Source organism: Glossina fuscipes, unplaced genomic scaffold, assembly GCF_014805625.2.
Source record: "Glossina fuscipes isolate IAEA_lab_2018 unplaced genomic scaffold, Yale_Gfus_2 112, whole genome shotgun sequence".
Classification (NCBI taxonomy): Eukaryota; Metazoa; Arthropoda; class Insecta; order Diptera; family Glossinidae; genus Glossina; species Glossina fuscipes.
Genome location: NW_023998455.1, coordinates 8,850,858 through 8,873,341, shown reverse-complemented (window position 1 = coordinate 8,873,341; position 22,484 = coordinate 8,850,858). Strand labels below are relative to the sequence as shown.

Sequence of the window (22,484 nt, the reverse complement as noted above, 5' to 3'; positions counted from 1 at the left end):
TTTGCCAGCAAGGTTGTCTGACCCACCAACACTAGCCGAAGGAACAGTTAATACTCAAGATAATTAATTACTTTTGGCCTTAATATTCATTTTTCATTTTTTAATTAATAACATTAAGATAAGATAATTGAATTACTTTTAATTATTGAATTAATTTTCAAAAATGTGAAAATGTGTCAAAGTGTGTGAAAATGTGTCAAAGGTTAATATCGAACATTTAAAATTTCTTATATCTTACAAGTTAGCTTAGAATTAAACCGTCATAATTTTTAAACAACGCCCTCGCTAAATTCCCTGTTGAAAGCAAGGCACAGAGTCGCCCATGTAAATGGTTGAGTGCCCAACTAACGACTTAAATGTTAAAGCCAATCAGATGTGTTATCTAACGGACCAAATTATCTAACGGACCAAATTAAAAAAAGCCGTCGGCATAGCAAAATGAAAAATTTCCTAATTGTTCTAAATATCCTTATATATCATACAAATATATATATATATATAAATATATATAATGTGTGATTGTGCGAATCAAAACAACATAGACAACTTCAAAGAAACAAACTTTTTAAGCATGCGAAAATAATGCAGCGTTTTGAATCAAAAAAAGGAAACACGTGGCATCTCTGCTTTCCTAGATTTTTTGATTGTTCTTTCGTTATTTCTTTTATCCAATTTAAAGTTTCCATCCATATTTCTGGTGCTTAGTAAAAAGAGAAATACTCTGGCCACCCCACCTTCCCATTATGGAAAAGGGTTTAACGTTTTGCTCATCAGAAAAGTAACAAAAAGGAATTTGTAAAAATTTGCTAATAGTACAACATTTGTGTGTTAAAAGTTATTTATTTAATAGAAAACTACACAGCCATGGAACCCTATAATCAACCCGTAGTTATTGATAATGTAAGTAAAAGAACAACGTTAAAAAATTCGATGAGAAATCATTTCCAAAAAAGACAAGGGTAATGGGAGTGACATCATTTGTAGTTGTTGTTCGGCTGGCTCATCCTGGGTTGGTAGTCCAAAGACGATGCACATTTTTAAAATAATTTGTATATAACATATTTAGATTTTTAGAAAGTACGGCCAAGATTTTCCAAATAATATTTCAAAGAAAATTTCACAATCATAATTGTTTTTAACGTTTATACTTGATGCATGACGTGACATCGTAAAGCCCGCCCAATTTTATGCCTTCATCTAAATTTAATTGACGTCCGTATTCAACAGGGTATATGACAGGTTGACGTTCGCGAACCCATTCAGTTGGTTTCGTAAACAATTGAATGCATTTGTCTGTGGTCCGTTGACCGCATTTGCCATAGTGCTTCTTAAAGGCGATTGGAAGGTGCAATTGAGAATACGGGTCTCGGTAATAATCGCGAAAGTTTTGACAGTCAATATAGAATCGATCGATTTCATCGAGGCGAGCATAGTCCACCACAGCAAGACCAATTCGTGGCGCGAAATTCATGATCGCTTTTCGTTGGTTTTGTGAACTGCGCGCCACCAACAGCATATCCACCTCTGGTGTAATAACTGTTTTCATTTTTAAGCTTTTTCCTCCAACAACTAGTATAGTATAATTTCCGTATATTTTTTCTTCCGATCTAATACGTTGAATTTGATTTTTTGAATTTTACGTACAGCTGTCATGTGTATATATATGTAACTTAATTTTCTAGGGTTCTGGTATGATTAAAGCTGGCTTTGCAGGTGAGAACATTCCAAAGTGCAGGTTTCCAAATTAGTAAGTGTAATTTCACTCATTGGTTACTACCCAGTAAGTCCTTAAAATGAAGTTAACCGTTTTGTGTTTTAGTGTTGGACGTCCAAAGCATGTTCGTGTTATGGCCGGTGCTTTGGAGGGTGATTTATTTGTGGGCCCAAAAGCTGAAGAACATCGCGGTCTGCTGAGCATTCGGTACGCTATGGAACACGGTATTGTTACCGATTGGAATGATATGGAACATATATGGGGTTACATTTACAGCAAAGTAATTTTGCTTTCAATTGCTTTCAATTATGGGTAAAGAATGAAGGAAAATTTTATTCGTCTACTTTTTAGGAACAACTATCTACATGCACTGATGAACATCCGGTATTACTTACAGAAGCTCCCCTAAACCCTCGCAGGAATCGTGAAAAAGCTGCGGAATTTTTTTTTGAAGGTATTAATGCGCCCGCACTATTTGTTTCTATGCAAGCGGTTTTGAGCCTGTAAGTGTGTTTGAAGGCATTTAAGTATTACTAATCTACAACGGTAACGTTGCAGATATGCAACTGGGCGTGTAACAGGTGTTGTTCTAGATTCGGGTGACGGTGTCACGCATGCAGTTCCAATTTATGAAGGATTCGCTGTGCCACACAGTATAATGCGTGTTGACGTCGCCGGTCGCGACGTGTCACGTTATCTCAAGACTCTGATACGTAAAGAAGGCTTTAATTTTCGTACAACGGCGGAATTTGAAATTGTTCGCTCAATCAAAGAAAAAGTGTGCTACTTAGCTACCAATCCTCATAAAGAAGAAACAGTAGAGACAGAAAAATTTGCTTATACCCTGCCTGATGGTAAATTATTGGAAGTAAGTGTACAAACTTTGCTTTAATTCAGTTTTAGATTTTCTAGCACGGAGTAAGAACACATGTTCATTCCCTTGGAAATACTTAGAAAGCTATACTATTCATTTATATTGTGCATTATCGTGAAATTGTAAATTTATTTAAGTGTTTGTTAACCGATGGGTGAAAATTAGCTAAAATTGGGACATCAAGTTGAGATTTAGCATAATTTTATGCTTCTGTTTCAAAAAATAGGTTTAAAATTCGTTTGAATATAAGCCTGTTTACATAAGTTTCACAATTAATGCGAAAGGTGAAGTTGACCGCAGACTATGATGTCTATAAATTTGCGAAATTCATTCGAAACCAGTAGAGTTTTTTTAATTGATATTTGCAAAATATCGTTTTCAGATAGGTCAAGCCCGATTTAGAGCACCCGAAGTTCTATTTCGACCCGATTTGTTGGGAGAAGAATGTGAAGGAATTCATGATGTGTTGATGTACGCCATTGAAAAATCCGATATGGATCTCAGAAAGATGTTGTATCAAAACATTGTATTATCCGGTGGCTCTACGCTCTTCAAAGGTTTCGGTGATCGTTTGTTATCCGAGTTGCGGAAACACTCCGCTAAGGATCTTAAAATCAGGGTAAGTGCAACTGGCTGGTGCGCTCTGTAAAGGTAAACTTTATGCTTCCACTTTACTCTTTTTTGCAGATTGCCGCTCCTCAAGAGCGACTCTACTCCACTTGGATGGGTGGTTCGATTTTGGCTTCGTTGGATACCTTTAAAAAAATGTGGATTTCTAAACGAGAATACGAAGAAGAAGGTCAACGCGCCGTGCACAAAAAGACTTTTTAGATATTCTATTGTTTTTTTTTTTTTTTTTTAACTTCTATAGGAAAAGTCATACTTTATAATTTTTTATTTTCTTTAAGAAATATGCGCTATTCTTCTTCATAACTTAGATGTATTTGAAAGAATACAGGCCAAGAAAATTCTATAAACTAAATCATCAAATACTTGAAGAAAAAACTCATTAGAAATACTAAGGAAAAAAAAGATGATTTCAAGATATCAGCCCCCGCTTAATTATTTGCGTTAGCTTGCATTTCCTTGAAAGCTTGTAAAATGACATTAAAAAAAAAATTAATAAAAAAAATAAAAATGCTAACCTAGAAGTATACGCGAACTCTCTTCCCTCAATTGCTGTGTTATAAGATATAAAATAAATAATCGTCATTAGAGGCAATGTATTACTTTTTAGCGTATTTTCATAATTTAAAGTTTTCAAGTTTAAGTATTACAATACCGCGTATATTTCATGCTACAGAATATTTCCCTTCTTTTAATAATTTCGTTTTTCCTTTTTTTTACAACGAATCTATTTATTAATTTTGTATTATTTAAAAATAAAAACCAAGAGGTAAAAAATTCGATAAAGTATACGCATATTTACAAGATTTTGTAATTATGAAAAACACGCAAGATTTGATAATGCTCTCATCAACTTAGACTGAACATAAAAACTTAAGAAATAAAAAGTCAAAGTTTGATTGTTTCTTTTGTTCCAAGCTCGTCTTTTCGATTTTTTGTCTCGCTAATGTTTAAGCAAAACAAAGGTAAGAACGGTTTATTCATTGTGGTCGAATCGTGAATACCCCATTATCTCAACAGAGTTTATAAAAATTGTAATGTATTCACATTTTAATTGTGCCCTTGTTAGCGGGCATGGTGTAGATATTACATTTAAATCAAGTGGTAATAATAGTTAGTAGACAATGGGGGCAGGTTTTAGAGTGTTACAAGTCTACCCTTGTCTGAGTGAGAAAGCTCTTTTCTGTGGGTAAATTGTACAGGCTCGATCTATGAGATCGACTGAATAATCAAAGTCGCATGCCATCGAGCATATGTACACTTTGTAAACCCTCTGAAGTGTATTTCCGGGTGTTACAAAGGAAATGACGATAATGGTTTGCAAAATGAATAAGAAATATCTTCATTTATTTACTCTTTCGCATGCATATGATGATATAGCTTCGCGCTAAGTAAACAAACCGCTGCCGAACTGCAGAACTTGTTTTTCAGTTAGTTTTCAGTTTGTTGTTAAATCGTTAGGTTGTATCCATAGCAAGCGACTAAAATTGTCATAGAGATAAAAATCCCATACGCTTGTATCATATATTTTCATACCCTCGTATGTTTAAGTGAATAGAATTTAAAGGACGTATGAATTATATTTTTTTGAAAAAAATTTGTCTTCATAATGGCGCAAATTATGGCGGGTGTTAATAATATGTTAAATAATGAAACCGAAGTAAGTGTGAGTGCAAGTCATTATGAAGTGAAATGAATTCGAAATCATGAAACGTAGACAAGCAATAAACGATTTTTTAAGCTATTACTCATATTTTGGCTTCTTTTGTTATTATGAAAACATCATAAGTTTCTTCATTTCGTTTCGAGCCGATTTAACTGCTCGGTTTGGAATATAATGTTTTGGTACAATGCCATACTTGCGAGGAATGCGTTCATTCGATACAAGAAAGCTTTTCAACAATAAACACTTATAGCGGGATTCCTTTAATTCTACATAACTTTCCAGATATAATTTTACCTATTATTGCGCATTTTGAAGGTCGAAATAAAAATAAATTCAATTTTCGAATGTTCACTTTCGATTTCGAGACAAATTTCCACCACCTCTAAGATTGATTATTTAACCGGGAAAATTATATGCATGTAAAAAATGTGCATACTATAGATACATTTTTAAACTCCTATATGTACATGTAGTCTCCATGAAATTAAGTGCAAATATCTGCACATTAAAATTTGTGTATAGATGCGCTTCTATGTGTATGTTAATTACAATTAATTGCTATTAGGCGTTCTTTCTTGTTGTATTTGGCATGTAAGGGACAGCGGTGTGAAAACTTTGTTTAGTTATATGTAACGTGCGACACGATCACGTATCAACTATTAAGTTTATTGTCCAAGTTTTCTTTTATTTTAAAAGATTGAAAAACGTATATAACGTAAATATATACGAAAAGAATCTTTAATTATGATCGGCACAATGGAAAAGTTTCGACTACAACGGTATATCAGGAGAGAAAATAAAGAGAAATCTTACGAAAAAATCGACAGTGATACTATGCATATGTTGATTTCGTTCCACCTCCATATGTAATCAACGATCGAAACATTCGCAAGATTCCGACTTGGACATATCACATTGCAACATATCAATGGATTCATAAGAAAACTGCTCCACTGATCTGCATGCGATTGCCGGCGAAACCTTACGGCCAAACATGTACTTTCTAAATGGCAAAATCTACCTAATATTCAAAGATTAGTTTAGGGAAAATGTAACTGTATGGATACCTTGAAAATTCGTGGAGATCTTAATATCTACAAAACTATAAATGTAATCTATCTTTAAAAAAAAGAGACTACTGTCTTAGTTGCTAGCGCTCATCCTATTACATCCTACTTTTAGCGCTACAATTTATTTCTTCGGTGTAAATAATTTATAATAATAATAATAATTCATTGAGTGCGCAAATCCTTCATATACCCATTCATAATTTCCCAAAGCCTTTATTTACTTACTGATCAACATACACGGATGTCATTAATAAGCAAGGCTTTGGTATTAACATTAAGATTTCATCCACTTTTGAGCGCTCAAAAAAAAAAGGGATGATGCGTTTAATTCACCCGAAATAGCTTAATAGTTTAAAAGCGCACCGCCCTTCCTATTTTATATTTAGCCTAATTGGCGACCACCAAGAATGAAGACTTCTTACGCTATAGCCAGTGACGATAGGAAAAAGGGTTGAAGTTCATATACACTTCAAACCATGTAAGGAGCTTAACATACCAACTTTACTGATAAGTTTTGCTTGTATGCGAAAAGCAATAATTAATTATTCCTGTAATGCTTTCAGTCTTTTTAAAGCAATTGATTCCTTTATTAACTATTATTGATTATTGGCATATATATATGTATATATAATGTTTTACATTTTGTGTTGCTTCCCTAGTGAATGTATGCACTTTCTCAAGGTCATTGAGCAATTCTTCGTACTTTTTGAAAATCCATGCAAATTACTGCCTTTTTATCAGATACATATGTGTCTTCTGTCGTCTATTACATATAAAAATAGATAGATAGATAGTTTGTGGACAGAACAGTAAAATATGAAAACTATTATAAACAGTACAAGATTTAGGTGAGACGTCCATGTCGAGATCTAGTTGAATTGGTATTAAATATGTTAATGTTCGATATGGAGTTACCAGCATCGGTATCCTGATCCTTTTGCCAATTTGAGAGAAACTTAAAATTTGAGTCGGCCGGGGGAGACGCTTCAGAGGGGAACGAGCGGCTTGCTTCTGTCAAAACAGCATAATATTGTCCGAAGTTATCTTTTCTCGAAGAGGAAGCGCCAGAGTCTTCGTCGGCTACGAGTGGTATTCTTTTACGGACTCCTGTTGGGAAATCACTATCCCAAGATGGTTTGGTGTCATAAGGAAGGGAAACTGCGGTTTCCTGATAATCGTGATTCAGTTTTGCTTCCGCGTTTTCGTAGGAATACTTGCTGGTTGTCGCGAATGGGACGAGGGATTTGGTTTCACAGCATTCTGTCGAAGATCTAGATGTAATAAATTTTAAGTTGGTACTTCGCGGTACATGCCTCCCCGGTATTAGCGATATAGCAATATCTTGACACATATATTCTGAAAACATGTATCCCCATCTTATAACTAAAGATTGTGTACAATATTTTCCCCTGTCTTTATCCTCATGAAACTGACATGCAATCCCACTTTGATATTCAAAGTAATCCCTTTCGAAATACGCATCTGTTATGTGAAAAGTTTTTGGCTTTTCCAGCTCGCCCTGGTCACATGTCGCCTCTTTCATCACGTAAAACAGGTATTGTATAGAATAAACACTTAAAGTTGCGTTATTCGCGCCGATGTCAGATTTTAAAAAGTTTAGCACCGAATCCACGATGTGTATACATCCCGGCGACGTGTACAAGGGAGGAAAGTCATCGTTGGAGCTTAAGAATTTCAACACCGCATTATAAATATTGCCCAAATTTTTGTCACCCATAGCGTTTGGTGGAAAAGGTAAACCGTGGGTTGCGTCCGAATGACGTTGAGCTTCAAGCTGATGACCGTACATTTTAACACCGGGGTTTATAAAGGTGTGGAAAGTGCGGATAACGCCTTGCTTCAAAGAATATTCACAGATTGATAATTCAGCGGGAATGTAAACGCTGCCATCCGAGGTTTTGGTGAAGTAATTAACCGCAATAAAAAAATAGGATGTATTCTCCAATTCACCATTTTTTTTGCTATTTCGAACCGTTTGCTCAATTGTACGCTTGATTTGTTTCTCTTTTTGTTCCAGTTCCAATTTTTGTCGGTGCATTTCCGATATCGGCCTACCGACACAAGTCAATTTTTCACAACCGTTTCGCATCCTCAATTTTTCTGCTTTAGCTCTATCCTTATACGGCCCCCTTTCTTGCGCACTCATATTTTCCCAAATTTTTCCCGCTTCAGCAGTTGCCATACTTAAGTTTGTTAAGTGTCTTCCATGTTTGGCTTTCCATTCCATTGTGAAAATCATAAATGCATTGGGGCATGCTTTTTTCGGCGCCATGTTGTCAATTGCTTGCGAGCCTTTCAAATTCGTGTTGTCAGGGTAGCCTAAGCAGTGTAATTGAACCGACACAGTCGAATTAGGATTTGACATATTTTGCCAGGCATAGTAGCTGTGAAAAGGATTTATTGTAGTAGAGTTGCGTTTGATATACCAAAATAACGCGGATTACTTATGTAATGTCTTCATACATATCACCGAAAGATGGGAAGTATATTCATTTTGCCAAAACGTTTGCAAAGGTCAGCGGGAAGCTTTAGAAACCCTATTAATTATATGTATATTCTCGATTAGCATGAAGTTCCGAATTGGTTTAAGCCCGTCCGTGTATCCGTCTGCGCAATGTCCTTTTAACGTACTTCTGCCCACAAAAACGAAGCTATCGAATTGGAATTTGACAGAAGCAAACTTCCGAAACCCCATAAGGTATATGAATGCTTTGCCAATTTCAAACGTTGATGAGACTGACTGGAGACTGACTTTGTTGGTGTTGTTAGTAAATACGTAGCAGAGAAAATTTCTTTGACGATGTATTTGTAATGTTCTTTGACTGATAAAGTATTGGATACGTTTCTATGAAGGAATTTAAAAAACGAGCTTGTACTAGAGGCATTCCGTCACTAATAACGATGATAATTTTTCTGAAGAGTTTTCTTATATACATAAAGTTTTATATATCTTACGAACGAGGTTCAACTTTTCAAGATACGCAGCGTTTAAGCTGCAAAAATAGTGGACTGTGAAAAAACTTTGTGGCAGATCATTGAAAGCTTTAACATCGAAGAATCGCACCCGAGACATATAGGACGGAAGTCTTTATAATTCGGTTTATTTTTGGTAGGGGAAAAATTTATTATTCTCCAACGGAACTCATTAACAGAGGTTAGAAGACCTTGATTAAAAGCGAGTCGCCATGCTGCATTTTTGTTTGGCAACGCACTAATCTCTAAAGTATTTTTTCTAAGGCTTGAAGAGTTTGCTTATCTGACAGCCTCTTTGCATTCTGACAAGGCTTTAGCACGGGCTTCCAGATTTTCAAATGAAAGACACGCGACGTATTTTTTCATTGTAACGGTAAGAATAGGAAAAGTTTTGTAGAAATGTGTTTCCATCAGATTGTCGGAATACACTTTGAGGATCCAATGACATGGGCAGCTTTAGAATTTCGTACGAAAATGGACATCTTATTTGAGCAGAATTTTCTAGGACTTAACGTAGAAAAATTTTGAAATAACTAATGTTTTTGGCAAAAAATTTGGATCGGAGAATATTGTTAGGTTGAATTTTCAAAGTTATTGGTTTATGATGTGGGCGACTAAGAAAAATGCTAGCGATAATTCATCGAATAGAACTGATTATGTGAAATCAAGTTGTTGAAAAAGCAGCACTTAACAAAAGGGTTCGCACAATATTCTTTTTCTTAGCGGATCAAAATGATTTCCACAACGCCAGCATTATATCCTCCAGATGTCGCACCTTCTAATTACCATTTTTATCGTCCTCTGCAAAATTTTGTAAGCGGTAAAGCCTTAACTTCAAACGGGCAGCGTCAAAAATTACTTGGATCAGTTTTTTGCCGGCAAGGAATAAAAGTTTTGTGAGCATAGAATCATGCTACTGCCCAAAAAAAAAGATGACAAAAGATATTGGACAAGAATGAACAATATATAATTCAATAAAATATTTATGCGAGAGTACTTTCCGAACATATAATAGGTATAGTATATAGTATAGAGTGATATAAACTTAATAGGTTAAAATTAATTTTGTATAGATCTTTGAGGCTTATATATATTCAAAACACAATAGTGTACGCTTCAGACTCTCAATTTTTTAATTTTTTCAGATGAAATCCATGGACGCTAACAGATATGCTACGAAGAAAACTATTGCCCAGGGTATGCTAGATATTGCTTTATTAACCGCCAATGCATCCCAATTAAAATACATTCTTCAAGTTGGCGAACAACATCAATTTTATAAAGTAATGTTGATTCTGATCAGTTTATCAATCGTATTACAGGTAATTTCGCAATAATATATATATAAAACAGTAATTTTTTATGGTTTTTTTTTTCAAAATTTTTGAAATATATGTATGTATTGGTGGGCGCTATGCATTGCAATGTGTACATGCGTGTATGCATAGATTCTTTCTGGCATTCTAAGTCTATCACTGAGTCTGCTGCGCGATCGTCGTATGCATAAGCCAGAATTTCATCAATCCGCCAATGTCATTAATCATATACGTACAGGTTTTGCCTTTTTCGTAACCATGCTCAATCTTTTCATTTCGGCCTTTGATTCGCGATTGCCACCACCGCAAGGAGACTTTTTAAGTGATCTTAATTAGAGCAAATTAAATCAAGTCCGCAACGTACATATAAGCGATTACAAGAAAATTTACTTTGAAATTCATCACAATTCATTTATTTCCTGCAGCTTTTGGTCGGCATATTATTCGTCATCATCGGAAGTCTTAACATCAATCGGAAAAACGATCAAACTGCGGCCGTGATTTTGAATGATGTAATTTTGGTTGTCGTATTTGTAATATCTACAATAAATGTTATAATATCCGGGTTTGGCATTGAATATTCATCTCAACCACTTCGAAAGATAATGGATTCGCCTTAAAGGGCAATTAATTCCGCGGACTATATCGACATTCGGATCAACACAGGAAAGAATTTTAAGGCTTTCGAAATCATTCAGGATTTTTTACGCAATTCAAATTTTAACTTAGTATTAAGCTTATTCACCAAAAAATAATAAAATAGCTTTCAAACATAATAAGAAAAAATTAAGCGTAAAATTAAAGAAAATTTAAAGAAGTTTCCTTTATAGGTTATCATTGGAGTGTTATTGATGATAACATCTTTCATGGGAATACATAGAAACAAAACCGAACGTTCCACAGCCGAAGGCCTAAATCATATCGTTAATGGATTGATATTTCTCTCGGTTTTCTGTGATATAGTGAAAATGAATTTTGGCTTAGATCCTGCGGTACACTAATTCAAGGATGTTGATGAGGTCACTTCACAAAGTAATTAAATGATTGTAATTTTAATGATATTTATGTTTTGAGCTTCTAATGGCATGTAAATAAGGATAACTTAAAAATAATAGGAAAGTATTATTCGCCCCGAATACGAGTTACGAGCACTTTATTAATTTTTTTTTAAATAATAGCATAAATAAAATGCTGTAACAAAAATCTATGAGATTGTATCTATCAATATCAATACCAAAAAAAAAAAAAAAAAAATTATAGTTTTGAACTTCAAATAAGTAATTATTTTGACACTTTAAATTAAGAGTTAAAATTTGTGGCTATTAAGGAAGCGTATTCTTAAAGTAACGTGTCTTTTTGAACTTAATCAATTTCGCAAACAAAGGAAATAATTATCAGCATCCAATACAATGACAAAAGACGTACACAACTTAAGCGATTGATAGATTGCGACCAAAAAAGTATAGCGTGCAACCAAAAAGTAATGAGTTGTCAATATTTTATCTTATCTATATTATCGTTGTATGCTAAATAAATTCTTCTTCTTCTGCTGTTAATCAGCGAAACAAATTAGCATCGATTACTTTCGCCAATAACGTATAACATACTTTACGGCGTCATTTTTGATATCGTTTAAACATGTGATTTTTATTTACATTTTTTATTAGAGATCAGATGCTGATAGATTAGTTGTGCGAATAGCGTGAATACTTCTAATCTGAGATTTCCATTAGCTCTTTTATGCGCCAAAACACGAAAAAGTCAAAAAACAAAAAACTTTAATGAAAGATACATCTTTCTGGAAAAACTGAAAATTTTTAAGCATTTTACTTCAACCAAAACCTGAAATGTCGATTACGGAAAACTCTTTACCTGCAAATTGGAAAAAACCAGATGAGGTATGTACGATATATAGGAAAACTAACTACTAATTTCCAAAACTTGAGATATCATGTCTCTACTCATTGCGTTCAATGTATTCTCTCCTTTCAAACGGACGAAAATGCATACATGTCTCTTACAGCTGCTGCGTCTACAAAGATTGAAGCAGAAAAAAAAGCAATTAGCGGCCCGTATTAGTCATAACAGAAACAACAATGAAGTCAAAACGAATAACGAAACTGATAAAGCCGCTCTGCTGGAGGCAAAAATTGTTCAAAAAAGAAAGAATCCATTTGCAAAGTTTGTCAAATAAATAAGTGAAACTAACTTAATGTATTATTCATGACATCATTGTCTTTTCCAGATCGCTTGAAAATGCCAAAAAATATAAAACAGACATCGGCGCTGATGGCGACGATTTTCTAGTAAAAGCCGAAAATGCATCCACAACCGCTGAAAAAGAGGCTATTGTGCGAGAAACACCCACCCGCCCCCTTCCTGCAAAATTAGTTTTGCAACCTTTTGATCCTAAGGCTTTTTCCGAGCTACTGCGGAAGACCACGTCGACTCAGTCCATTGCGGATGATGAAGACATCACTTTAGATGACCAAAAAATTACCAAACATTTACCGATGGATTGGAGTTTAAAAACGAGAGTCCGTTTCTTTTGCCGCAATGAATTGCCATCCACGCAACTGAAGACCAGTCAGCTGGCTAGTGGTCTCACCAGCTTCGTTCGTTGCATTAGTACTCAGACAGAAGGCAAAGGTTTGGATTTATCGCCTGCGACCCGGTTTAATCAAGCTACCTATTATTGGCAACATCCCCACATACCATGGATGACATTGTTTCCTCGCAACAGTCGGGAAAATACGGGAATTACGTTAGGAGAAAAGGAACGTAACGCCTTATCCGAAGATTGGAATTATAGCTTTAGAGGCTTGTTTCAATTGTTAAGAGCCAGGCAGTGTGCTTACTTTTATCTATGTGGGAACACTTTTACTGTTTTATTTCGAGCAGCTGGTGTAGGGGGAAGAGCCGAAATGCATGCTTTTATGTCTCCTACCACATCTGGTTTACGTCAATCTTTACGACAAGAAGGTATAGAATTTTCGATGCCTTTGAGGAAGGAAAAAACGTCTAGTCAGCTAAAGCCAGATAGTAGTGACCCGACGCAATTAGAGAACGAAACAAGCAAAGAAGAAAGTGCGGATAGTGAAGAAGACGAAGAGGATGAAGAGTGGCTTGAACGCTTAGAAGTAGATGTGAAAGAAATTCGGAAAATTCGGTCAGCACACGAACGCAAATTGAAATCGCAAGAAATGTCTGACGATTTCAGTGATAATTCGTTGATGCTTATCGAAGGTGCGGAATGTCAAGGATTCTTTAGTTTTCTGCTAAATGCTAAAAGCACGATAGGGACGGTAGGTCGGTTGGCGGGCGTCCCACCCACTTTATTAGCCCCAATAGCATTTCCCAAAGCCACCATGCAACACTTAAATACACGATCAAGCAAAGTACGTATGGATGGAATAGATTATTACAGTATAGAAGTAAAAGGTGTAATTCTGCCCTCGTTTTTACCTTATACTTGTCACCTTTTGGGGGAAACGAAAGAGACTTTCAGTGCAACTTTGGCCTCCAGCGTAAACACACTAGCATTTAGTAAAGCTACTCAAAAATTGCTACAAAATCACGAGCCGTGCTCGACGGGCGAGAAGAGTGCAAGCGATGAAGCGGCTTCTCAGGTTTTTGGGCAAGAAAATCTTTCAGATTGTGGTTTAGGAACATGTGTTGTCGAAAGTATGTGTCAAACAGGTCAACAATCGGTTGCACTTTTAGAACGTGTGTGCTATGACAAAGAACACGGCTACGCCTGGAGTTAGCTTTGTATACAAAGGCGAAGTTCGTATTAGTTTTCTCTTAGTATAATTTTGATTATTGTTATGTAAAATTAATAAATTAGTAGATCAATCAATTTTTATCTAAAAATATTTACTTTTATTCAGCTTAAAATTTAATATTACACAGAACGTTCTTATTAATGATCCACTATTATTAGCTCATCTATGCTCCAGTCTTCATACGAGTGATCGGGAAGAAATCGCCTAATAATGATGAGAATTTTCTTTTGCTTGAGTTCTTTCATAGCAATTTGCAAGGGATCTGTCTCGCCTTCCAATTCAACCATAATTGGAGCGCACATAGCTATTTGCAAAGCTCTTGTACCTAGTACAAGACGAATTTAAGGTAAGGGTCACTAATTTATAAAATATATATATATAATATTTGCGAGAAGCAAATTCCAGTTTATTATGATAAATATAGAAATAGTATAATATATACTTTTTACTATACTTTATATGGATACGGAATAACGCTCCATTTTCTATCCATTGAACGCTCGACTGCTGCAATTGATTTCTTTTTTGACCCATTGATTTGTCGCAGCGTAGAATATTCTAGTAATGTGATCTCCACAGACTGTGTTTACAAGCATCCTCGATTAGTCTATAAAATCTGCTGAAGGATGATGGCTTTGTAATGTATTATACCCTGCAAATGGTGCCGTAAAGTATTTCAATTGAGAAATTACGAAGGCACTTGCCTGTATCTTTTGCCACTCGCGATCTAATTCCGCCTTTTCATTTTTATCTGTTTTATGTTTCCGTGTTTTGCGACCGTCTTGCCATTTTTTGCCATATTGAAATGCTGCTTTCGGCAAAGCTTCTTTAGTACTCATATAATCGGAATATTCCTCTTGGGTATCAAAATCCCAACGCCCGATAGGTCCTTTCTTATTGCCTAAATCCATTTTAGTGTAATCCACTTCATCGTCTGAATCATCAATGGCATCATTCATTTCTTCTAATCCAGGATAACATTCAGCATAGCCTTCCGGTTCGTTAGCAAATCGTGAAGCTATCGAGGATTTGGTTATTCTAGGTGGTGGTGGTATCGTAATAATAGGTTCAGCAACTTCTACACATTTGTCTCCAAAATAATTTAGCGGCTTTTCATTACTATTACCGGAACAGTTTTTATCCGTACAATATACTTTTTTGGTCGTACAATATACTTTCTGGTCGTACAATACACTTTTTTGGTCGTACAATATACTTTGTTTCTGATCTGCCCGATGCAAATGTTTCTAAGAGAGATTTCAATAAAAGCAATTAGTAACTACCAGATTTTAATGATGATTTAAAAAAAAATTAAAAATAGTTTGCCTACTTTTAGGAATTTTCAATTTAAAGAATATTCAAAACTGTCTCACCCTGTTGCAAACTATAACTATAACTATTAACAGAATTGAATCTTTGTTTTGCCGACGGCTTTGCATTTTAACAGAATTTAATCCCTTTCGTCTGTTATTTAACAGAATTGAATTCCTTTTGTCGGTAAAGCTGGGCATTTAACACAGCTGATTGGCGTTAACATTTAAGTTAAGTTGGGCTTTTAACCATTTATTTATTATAAGCGACTCTGTGCCTTGCCTTTCAACAGGGAATTAAGCGAGGGCGTTGTTTAAAAATTATCACTGTTTAATTCTAAGATAACTTGTAAAATATTATAAATGCATGAAAACTTTTATTTTCATACACATCTTTTTAGAAAAAGATCCTCCTCTTAAAATTCTCAGTAAAAAAAATTCCAAATGTTTTCCGTGTTAACTAAAGTGAGAATAATAAATACAATATGGCCATCTTTGGTCCGATAGGGAAGTTTTACACTTGTACGCTCTCTATCAGGTAACTTTCGAAATGTTTAGCTAATTTGCAGAAAGAATGGAATATTACGGCCTAAAGATAGGCAAGCAAAGCCGCCAGCTTTACAACCCAGAAAATCTGTTAAAACAGCTTTACAATCCGAGAAATCACTAATTTGCAAAGCCGTCGGCAAAAGTCCCCAATTGTTCATTGCCAACGGCAGCTCTGGACACATTTTTTCTTCAGAAATAAAACAGCTGTGTGATGTAATATAATAATATTATAAATTCACCTCAGATTTTATGTTTGAAATTTTCGTAAAAAGTTCGAAAATCAAATAAATTAATTTCAAGTCACGTTTACCGTAATTATAAAAAAAAAGTTAAATTAAATATTAAATAACCGCCTGCGACGTCGACTTGAAAGAATGTTTCGTCTCCGAATAATTGCAGATATCCCCGTATCCCTAAATTAATACATCAAGAGACATATGGAAAACAGGTAATCATATCCATAAAGTGATGAGAAAAAGGGGCAGAGTTAACTCTTCAAAAAGATGACATTAAAAAGGAGAAAAGAATAATTTATAGTTGTGCGTGTGTTTTTAGTGCAAATTTATAAAAGAATTAGTTAATATTAATTTAGATCGAAGCACAGTGATTCCGTTCATTTACTCTAAGTTTTTCTAAACAACTTCATATCAATAATTACGTCCATTATAAAATTTGCACTAAAACAAAGCAGCAATAGCATACCTGCAAAACTGAAAAGAGCAGCAGAGACGGCAGCACCGAGAAAAAGAAAATGCAATAAGGAGAAAAAAAAAAACGCAAGAAAAACAGTAAAATGTATATAAATATTTTAATTACCAATTAAATAAATGACACTAAGCAAACGAAATCAAAGTGTTATAAGCGAAATGCCTAATTAAGGATTGCAGAAGTATATTAGCAGATAATTGGATGTGTCTATGTTTACAGAGACTTCCGCGGATTAAGTAAGCATCGCAGAGCGTCCTTAGAAGGCATGATTTTTACAACACGAATTACTTGGAAATGCAATAAGGATGAGGTGAACGGATAATTCCGTCACGTACAAAACGCATTAAATGTCTTTTACCATCGGAAAGTAAAGAAAGCATTGCCGCAAAACACCCACAGTCCGTTCATAAATTGTGTGCAAACTTATACATGTTATAAGCATTCTAATATTTTAGATCTACAGCGCGAGAATCTGACATTATTTGGTGCTATATATTTTTTAAAATCTTTCTCCGGCCCTTACCATATATTTCAGTGTATGCCGTTTGTTATTTTTGTTTATTTGTTATTAAATCAATTGTTAAATATTTTTGATGCATTTGCGTTTAATATTATGAAAAAGAATTGCAATAACTAATGAAAAGTAAATCTAACTTTGAGCACTGAATCAAAACAAAATATTGAAATCCTTCATCAATGCATCGTTATCGTTGCCGTCATCAGTTATTTATCTCGAACTCTAATGCGTACGTGTGAGAAGCGGCAAATCACCAGAAGCAATTTACAACCCGTCCACATCCATTACTCTTACCTTTTACATCCTAGCAATGTTTGGTGTCAATATTGAATAATAATGTTGCTTTATTCTTTTGTTTTCGTGACAACCGCTAGAAACCTTCGCCTTTTTGAGTTCACAGGTAAGTTGTTCACCTAACCCAAAATGAGTTTGAATATAAAAAGACCGCGCCTATTTTGCAGGAAAAATTTAAAAAATTTTCGCAAATATTTTTAGAAGATTTTTACAACATTGTTTTGACTAAATTGTAAGGTAACCAAATTTTTTTTATCTTTGTATTCACGTATTTATAATGCACAAAAATATGCTTCGATTCATATTCATGATTAACAGCAAAGAATTACATTAGATTAAAACACAAAGCTAATCTCTCAACTGAATCACCTATTTCAGACCGACTCTTTGCAAATGCTTTTGTATGTGGTTCAGCTTCTTGATACTATGGGTAAATTTTATGTTACATTATTCCAATTTGTATTAAAAATTTTTTCCATTAGGACGAAGGTTGATCAATAAAAATCGGTTCTGCTATTTGAATATACTTTGAACCTTATACGCGCCGTAACTAACCGCTTAAAGCTGTAGACAAGCGATTCATTGTCATTATGGTTGTTATCCGTACGTAAACGTATTTCCCCAAAATAAATGATCAATAAGAGGAAACAAATTGGGAATTCAATATTTTTTTTATATTTATTAAATGCGAAAAATGTATAAAACGCATTGAAGTATTCATCGCCAATTAGATTTCTGCACGAGGTGGGATGTCATTCGCTTAGCGGAACTCTTGAAATATCCGAAATTTCGCTTTAGCGCATATAAAGTATATAAACGAAGGCGAAGCTTTTTAAACTATTCGGATAAATTGCCTGCTACTGCATGCTTCTCCATTGAATATTAGACTTTGTGGGATTAAAACATCGAGAGAAAATAGAACATAACCTCAAAATAAATGAAAATGTATGCGGGCGCTGTTATGTTATTAAAGTTAAATTACAACCTTTTAGGTGTGATTAGAGTTAATTATATACTAATAGATTCTGCCATATTCTCGTTTGCGTTCGTTGTGTAAATTCAATTTCATATGAGTTTTTTATAGCCTAGTTTTGGGGAATTTGAAATGATTTTTGCAATATATATTTATGCGTTTGACATATATAATATGATGTTTTTAGTGCTTTCACGCTTGCGCGCTGTCGCTTGTCTTCCACAATTCGTTAGAATATCAGAAATTTAGCTTTCTATGCGGCAACGTGTGTTAATGGTATGTTTGTGTGTTTAAGCGAAAAATGTGAGAATAAGCGTATAAAAATTTGGCCACATACGGGAATAAGCGTATATATTCTCAATAATTCGAAAAATGTGAGAATAAGCGTCCAATTTGTTTACATTTGTTGAATAATTTTGTATCTCATTGTCATATATAGACTTGATTTTCAAGAAAACGCTAGCAAAACGAGGAAGAGTCCAAAAAATGGACCTTTACACGTAAAATTTGCCGTAGTAAATTTTCTTTTCAATTCACTATGATCTATGAATGGTCTTACAAACTCTGTTGACCTCTTAAAGCGTTGTTTGTAAGAATGTACGTCTTTACACGCTGCATCATTTGTGGTACAAAAATATTAGGTTTGTGCGGACGTATGTAACAGCAAAAGATCAAAGTCATTTTCTAAATCGATTTAAGTCTGTCCATGTAAATTTGTATTCAAGCCTGCAGGATGTCATTTTTGAAATATTTTGATGAAATTTAGTACACTGACGTGTTTTGACCCAACGGCGAACTCTATTGAAATGGTTAGGATCGGCCAACTTTTTTGCCCTCCCTCCATATAACGCTAATATAAGAGGCCGTGGGGAAAAAATCGCAATTTTCAAAATTTTAGCATCAAAGCAGCTAAGTAATAAAATTTCGGCATTTAAATTGGTACGAAAACTTTGGATCAATTAGAGAAACTTTTTGAATCCCATGCCATACCACGAAAATTGAAGTTCATATGACCAGCAGGTCTAATTTCCATTGTGTAATGATGAAAATCAGACCGTAATGATAATTTAAGATAAAAAAATTAACTGCGCTAAATTGAGACCATATCGGCCTATTCTTTGGATTCTACTCTCTATGTAGATTTTCACGAAGGGCAGAAAAGTCTGAATTTCAATGTTAACTGACCCATAATAATAATTTAAAACAACAAAAACTCACTGTACCAAATTTGGACCCCCCACGCCTATTGAAAATTGATAGAAGTGGTTTAATATAAATTTTCACTATGCTAAATTTTAAATGTGCACAACAATTTTTGAACCCCTTGCGCGCAACCATTCTTAAAGAAACTAACCCTTTATTAGCAAAGAGGTCTAATTTTAAAGATACAGTTCCACGTCGAAAGATAACGGAATTGTTAGCAAAGTCTTACGTATATTGAACTACTGAAGTAGATATTTGCTTACTGAGCTAAGATTCGACTGAACTACTGGAATAAATATTTGAGTAGAAGATCTGTATTTACAACATGCGTTGAGAGTTTACTTTTATTGATCTTAATTTTATTTGATTACATAGGCCCTGCAAGGAGGAAAGGCCAATTTCGTAAGAGTCTTAGTCTCTGGCGATAAAGAAATCTTGGTTTTCTGTTTAAATTTCTTCGAATAAATTTCGCTCGTAAAAAGTTGTAACAAAAGTTGCATAAACCTAAACCGGCACTCTACATGAAAATGTATGATGCGATATTAACTACGGGTCGGAAAGTGCAAACAAGAAATATTTAATAAAAGTTTCAATTGTATAATTGGATTTAGGTAACTTTTGTGTCTCTTCGCAGTGCCGTGTATAGTGTATAGGCTTTTAAGTGGCACTGTCGTGGCTGTTGAAGGCATATTATGCATGCAGGTTACTCGAGCTTGCTCTTCAAACTTTTCATATCATTCTCATAAAATTCGCTTTGTGTCTGAACTTGTGTAATATCTAACTAAAATTTAAAATGGGCCCATGGGCTGATTTAATTTTTGAACTTAACAAGCTTGAGCTTATTAAAATGGAAAATATTGAAATTGAAAAGCTGCTCGGTTAGCTGATCGAATACAATTTATTTATTGATTTGATACAATGTATATAAAGAGAAGTAAAGAAGAAATAATAACAATTCATGTATAAATAAATAAGAAAGAGAAGAAAGAAAAAAGCATGTACGCATTTAGCACAGACGTGAAGCTACGACCCATACAGATCCAAGTTGGGAGTGTAACCCTAAGCCATCGCGAACGTATAAAAGCGCGGCAACCGATGACAGTAAATAACACCGCATCACAACAGACAACAGACAACAGACAATAGTTAAGGTTGTAAGTTAGTTTAAATACGACCTGAGAAAATCGCCAACTTCCTAGAGAAGCGATTAGAGATATTAAAGTTTATCTCACGAACTAATGTGGGCAAATCGATGGTACCATTAATTAACTTAATTAGAAGCGATTTATTTTCATAAGTAATTCTTAAGAGAAAACACCAAGAGTTACTTTCGAACGCATTCAATTGGTTCATAACGTCTATAGGAAGAAGATCACACAACAGAGATATATTGAGGTATTGATCTAACTAAGCGCCTGTATAGCTTTTGCAACGTAAGGATCTTTAAGCTTTTTGGACCATTTCTTAACGAAACTTATCGCCGGCCTAGCTTTACTTGAAGAGAGCGCAATGCGCAAATTAAAACGCAATCTTAGGTCAAATAGGACCCCTAAACCGATAACCGAATCTACGTTGTCCGACTTATGCGAATCGATGAAACACTTGGTATTGAATGACTTCCTCCTTGGAAAAGAAAGTTTGTGGCATTTTTTTACATTTAATTTCATAAAATTTAACAAGTACCAGATAACCAAATTATTTAAGTCACTTTGAAGGTGATACTATTGCGGAGCAATGTCCTTGTCGAACTAAAGACTAAAGTCTTAAGTTTTTTTTATAAAATACCTCAAGTTATTTTGGGAAATCAAAACCCACCCACAGCTACAAGAAAACTCACTTGTTTTCTTAAGTTTATATAAATTTTTACGAAAATGCTGCACTTGTTGATTGGAGTTTGCATATTTGGTTATTTTATGGTCGTTATCGTAGCGCGCTACAACACAGTGTAGCGCTATCAATTTAAAGTGTATTCATGCTAGAATTATTATCGGATTACTTTAGGATAAACGATTATAGTTTTTCAATCCTCCCTGGTTATCTCCAAAATTATCGTTCTCACTTTAGTTCAGAGGCTCGGAATCCGTTGTAATGTAACCTTTTCTCCGCAGTATTATTTCTACGCCGGTTGCTCAGCTAGCTCTTTCTTTTTCTTTCATCAACCCTCCCTCTATTGGGTTAAAGGACGCGACTGCCGCGCAAATTTTTCTTTTATGTTTGTGATCGTCTTTTTAGGAGGTATCCACATAGGTACCTACATAGGCGCAGCCATGGTCACCATGTGATACTGGTGTCAAAGAGTATCAAAGACGCTGCATTCATCTTCGTCACCAATGAGCATTTGAGTTCTCCGCTACACCCGCTCGAGCACGATTTGGGCGCGTCGGCGCACAGAAACGAATTTTGTGTGCGCTAATATTGACCGCGCTTAAGAGGTGTAAGTAGTAGTGATGTTGGCTGCAATGAACTACATTTTGCAGCGCTTTTGAAAATATCTTTTGATATTTCGAATACATATTTTATCCAACGAACGACGTTTTATACTCTTATGTCCAGAACATAAGCTGCGAATTCTCGTACATTGACAGCGCTGCGTCTTGCTGTTATGTAGGTTTACCCAATTGTTCGACCCAATGCTTATATTTTGGTGAGGTCTCGATTCAGAGAACAGAAGACACTTCGACTGGACTTGTTTTCTTTTCCTGCTTATTAGTTGTTAAACGCTATTGCAGGTTTTTAAATAGATTAATAACATGTCTATGCGCGCGTTAGTACTGTTTGATAACCCGCGTCTGGAACATTTTCTAGTTTGCCTAAGACTATTTGTTTTGGGCTGTTTCCTACTTCTACACAGGAGCAGCGCGGACTTAATTTAATCATCCTGCCA

General features: G+C 34.9%; 6 protein-coding genes across 14 annotated transcripts in view; 4 read left to right on the top strand and 2 right to left on the bottom strand.

Moving 5' to 3' along the window:
• Positions 1 to 671: 671 nt before the first annotated feature.
• LOC119639500 (actin-related protein 1) lies at positions 672 to 3,739 on the top strand. Its single transcript, XM_038036909.1, has 7 exons — positions 672 to 900; positions 1,683 to 1,747; positions 1,820 to 1,994; positions 2,066 to 2,217; positions 2,273 to 2,582; positions 2,971 to 3,207; positions 3,276 to 3,739. Exons 1-7 carry the CDS (start codon positions 865 to 867, stop codon positions 3,417 to 3,419), a joined length of 1,119 nt encoding a protein of 372 aa, XP_037892837.1. The 5' UTR covers positions 672 to 864; the 3' UTR covers positions 3,420 to 3,739.
• On the bottom strand, positions 1,136 to 1,674 carry LOC119639501. The gene has a single exon (XM_038036912.1). It carries the CDS (start codon positions 1,544 to 1,546, stop codon positions 1,136 to 1,138), a length of 411 nt encoding a protein of 136 aa, XP_037892840.1. The 5' UTR covers positions 1,547 to 1,674.
• A 945-nt stretch (positions 3,740 to 4,684) lies between the features above and the next one.
• Positions 4,685 to 11,028, top strand: LOC119639479 (ninjurin-2). 2 transcript variants are annotated; one of them, XM_038036887.1, is made up of 4 exons: positions 4,685 to 4,875; positions 10,091 to 10,267; positions 10,394 to 10,621; positions 10,687 to 10,772. In XM_038036887.1, the coding sequence occupies exons 1-3, from the start codon at positions 4,825 to 4,827 to the stop codon at positions 10,595 to 10,597; spliced, it is 432 nt and encodes a 143-aa protein (XP_037892815.1). In that variant the 5' UTR covers positions 4,685 to 4,824; the 3' UTR covers positions 10,598 to 10,621; positions 10,687 to 10,772. The 2 variants fall into 2 exon arrangements, with proteins under 2 accessions (XP_037892815.1, XP_037892814.1); XM_038036886.1 differs by lacking the exon at positions 10,394 to 10,621 and having other exon boundaries at positions 10,687 to 11,028.
• Positions 6,565 to 8,267, bottom strand: LOC119639478 (protein maelstrom 1-like). The gene has a single exon (XM_038036885.1). It carries the CDS (start codon positions 8,242 to 8,244, stop codon positions 6,796 to 6,798), a length of 1,449 nt encoding a protein of 482 aa, XP_037892813.1. The 5' UTR covers positions 8,245 to 8,267; the 3' UTR covers positions 6,565 to 6,795.
• A 709-nt stretch (positions 11,029 to 11,737) lies between the features above and the next one.
• LOC119639477 (protein downstream neighbor of son homolog) lies at positions 11,738 to 14,069 on the top strand. The gene is made up of 3 exons (XM_038036884.1): positions 11,738 to 12,159; positions 12,285 to 12,442; positions 12,507 to 14,069. Exons 1-3 carry the CDS (start codon positions 12,109 to 12,111, stop codon positions 14,026 to 14,028), a joined length of 1,731 nt encoding a protein of 576 aa, XP_037892812.1. The 5' UTR covers positions 11,738 to 12,108; the 3' UTR covers positions 14,029 to 14,069.
• A 3,175-nt stretch (positions 14,070 to 17,244) lies between these two features.
• LOC119639217 (axin) overlaps positions 17,245 to 22,484 on the top strand; it is a 28,048-nt gene continuing 22,808 nt past the window's right edge. For 6 of the 8 annotated variants that reach the window (XM_038036492.1, XM_038036498.1, XM_038036497.1 and 3 more), the window contains exon 1: positions 17,245 to 17,530. The gene's annotated coding sequence lies outside the window, so the exon portion shown is untranslated. Of the gene's footprint in view, positions 17,531 to 17,591; positions 17,662 to 22,484 lie in introns of all 8 variants that reach the window. The other 2 variants (XM_038036493.1, XM_038036496.1) reach the window with 2 other exon arrangements.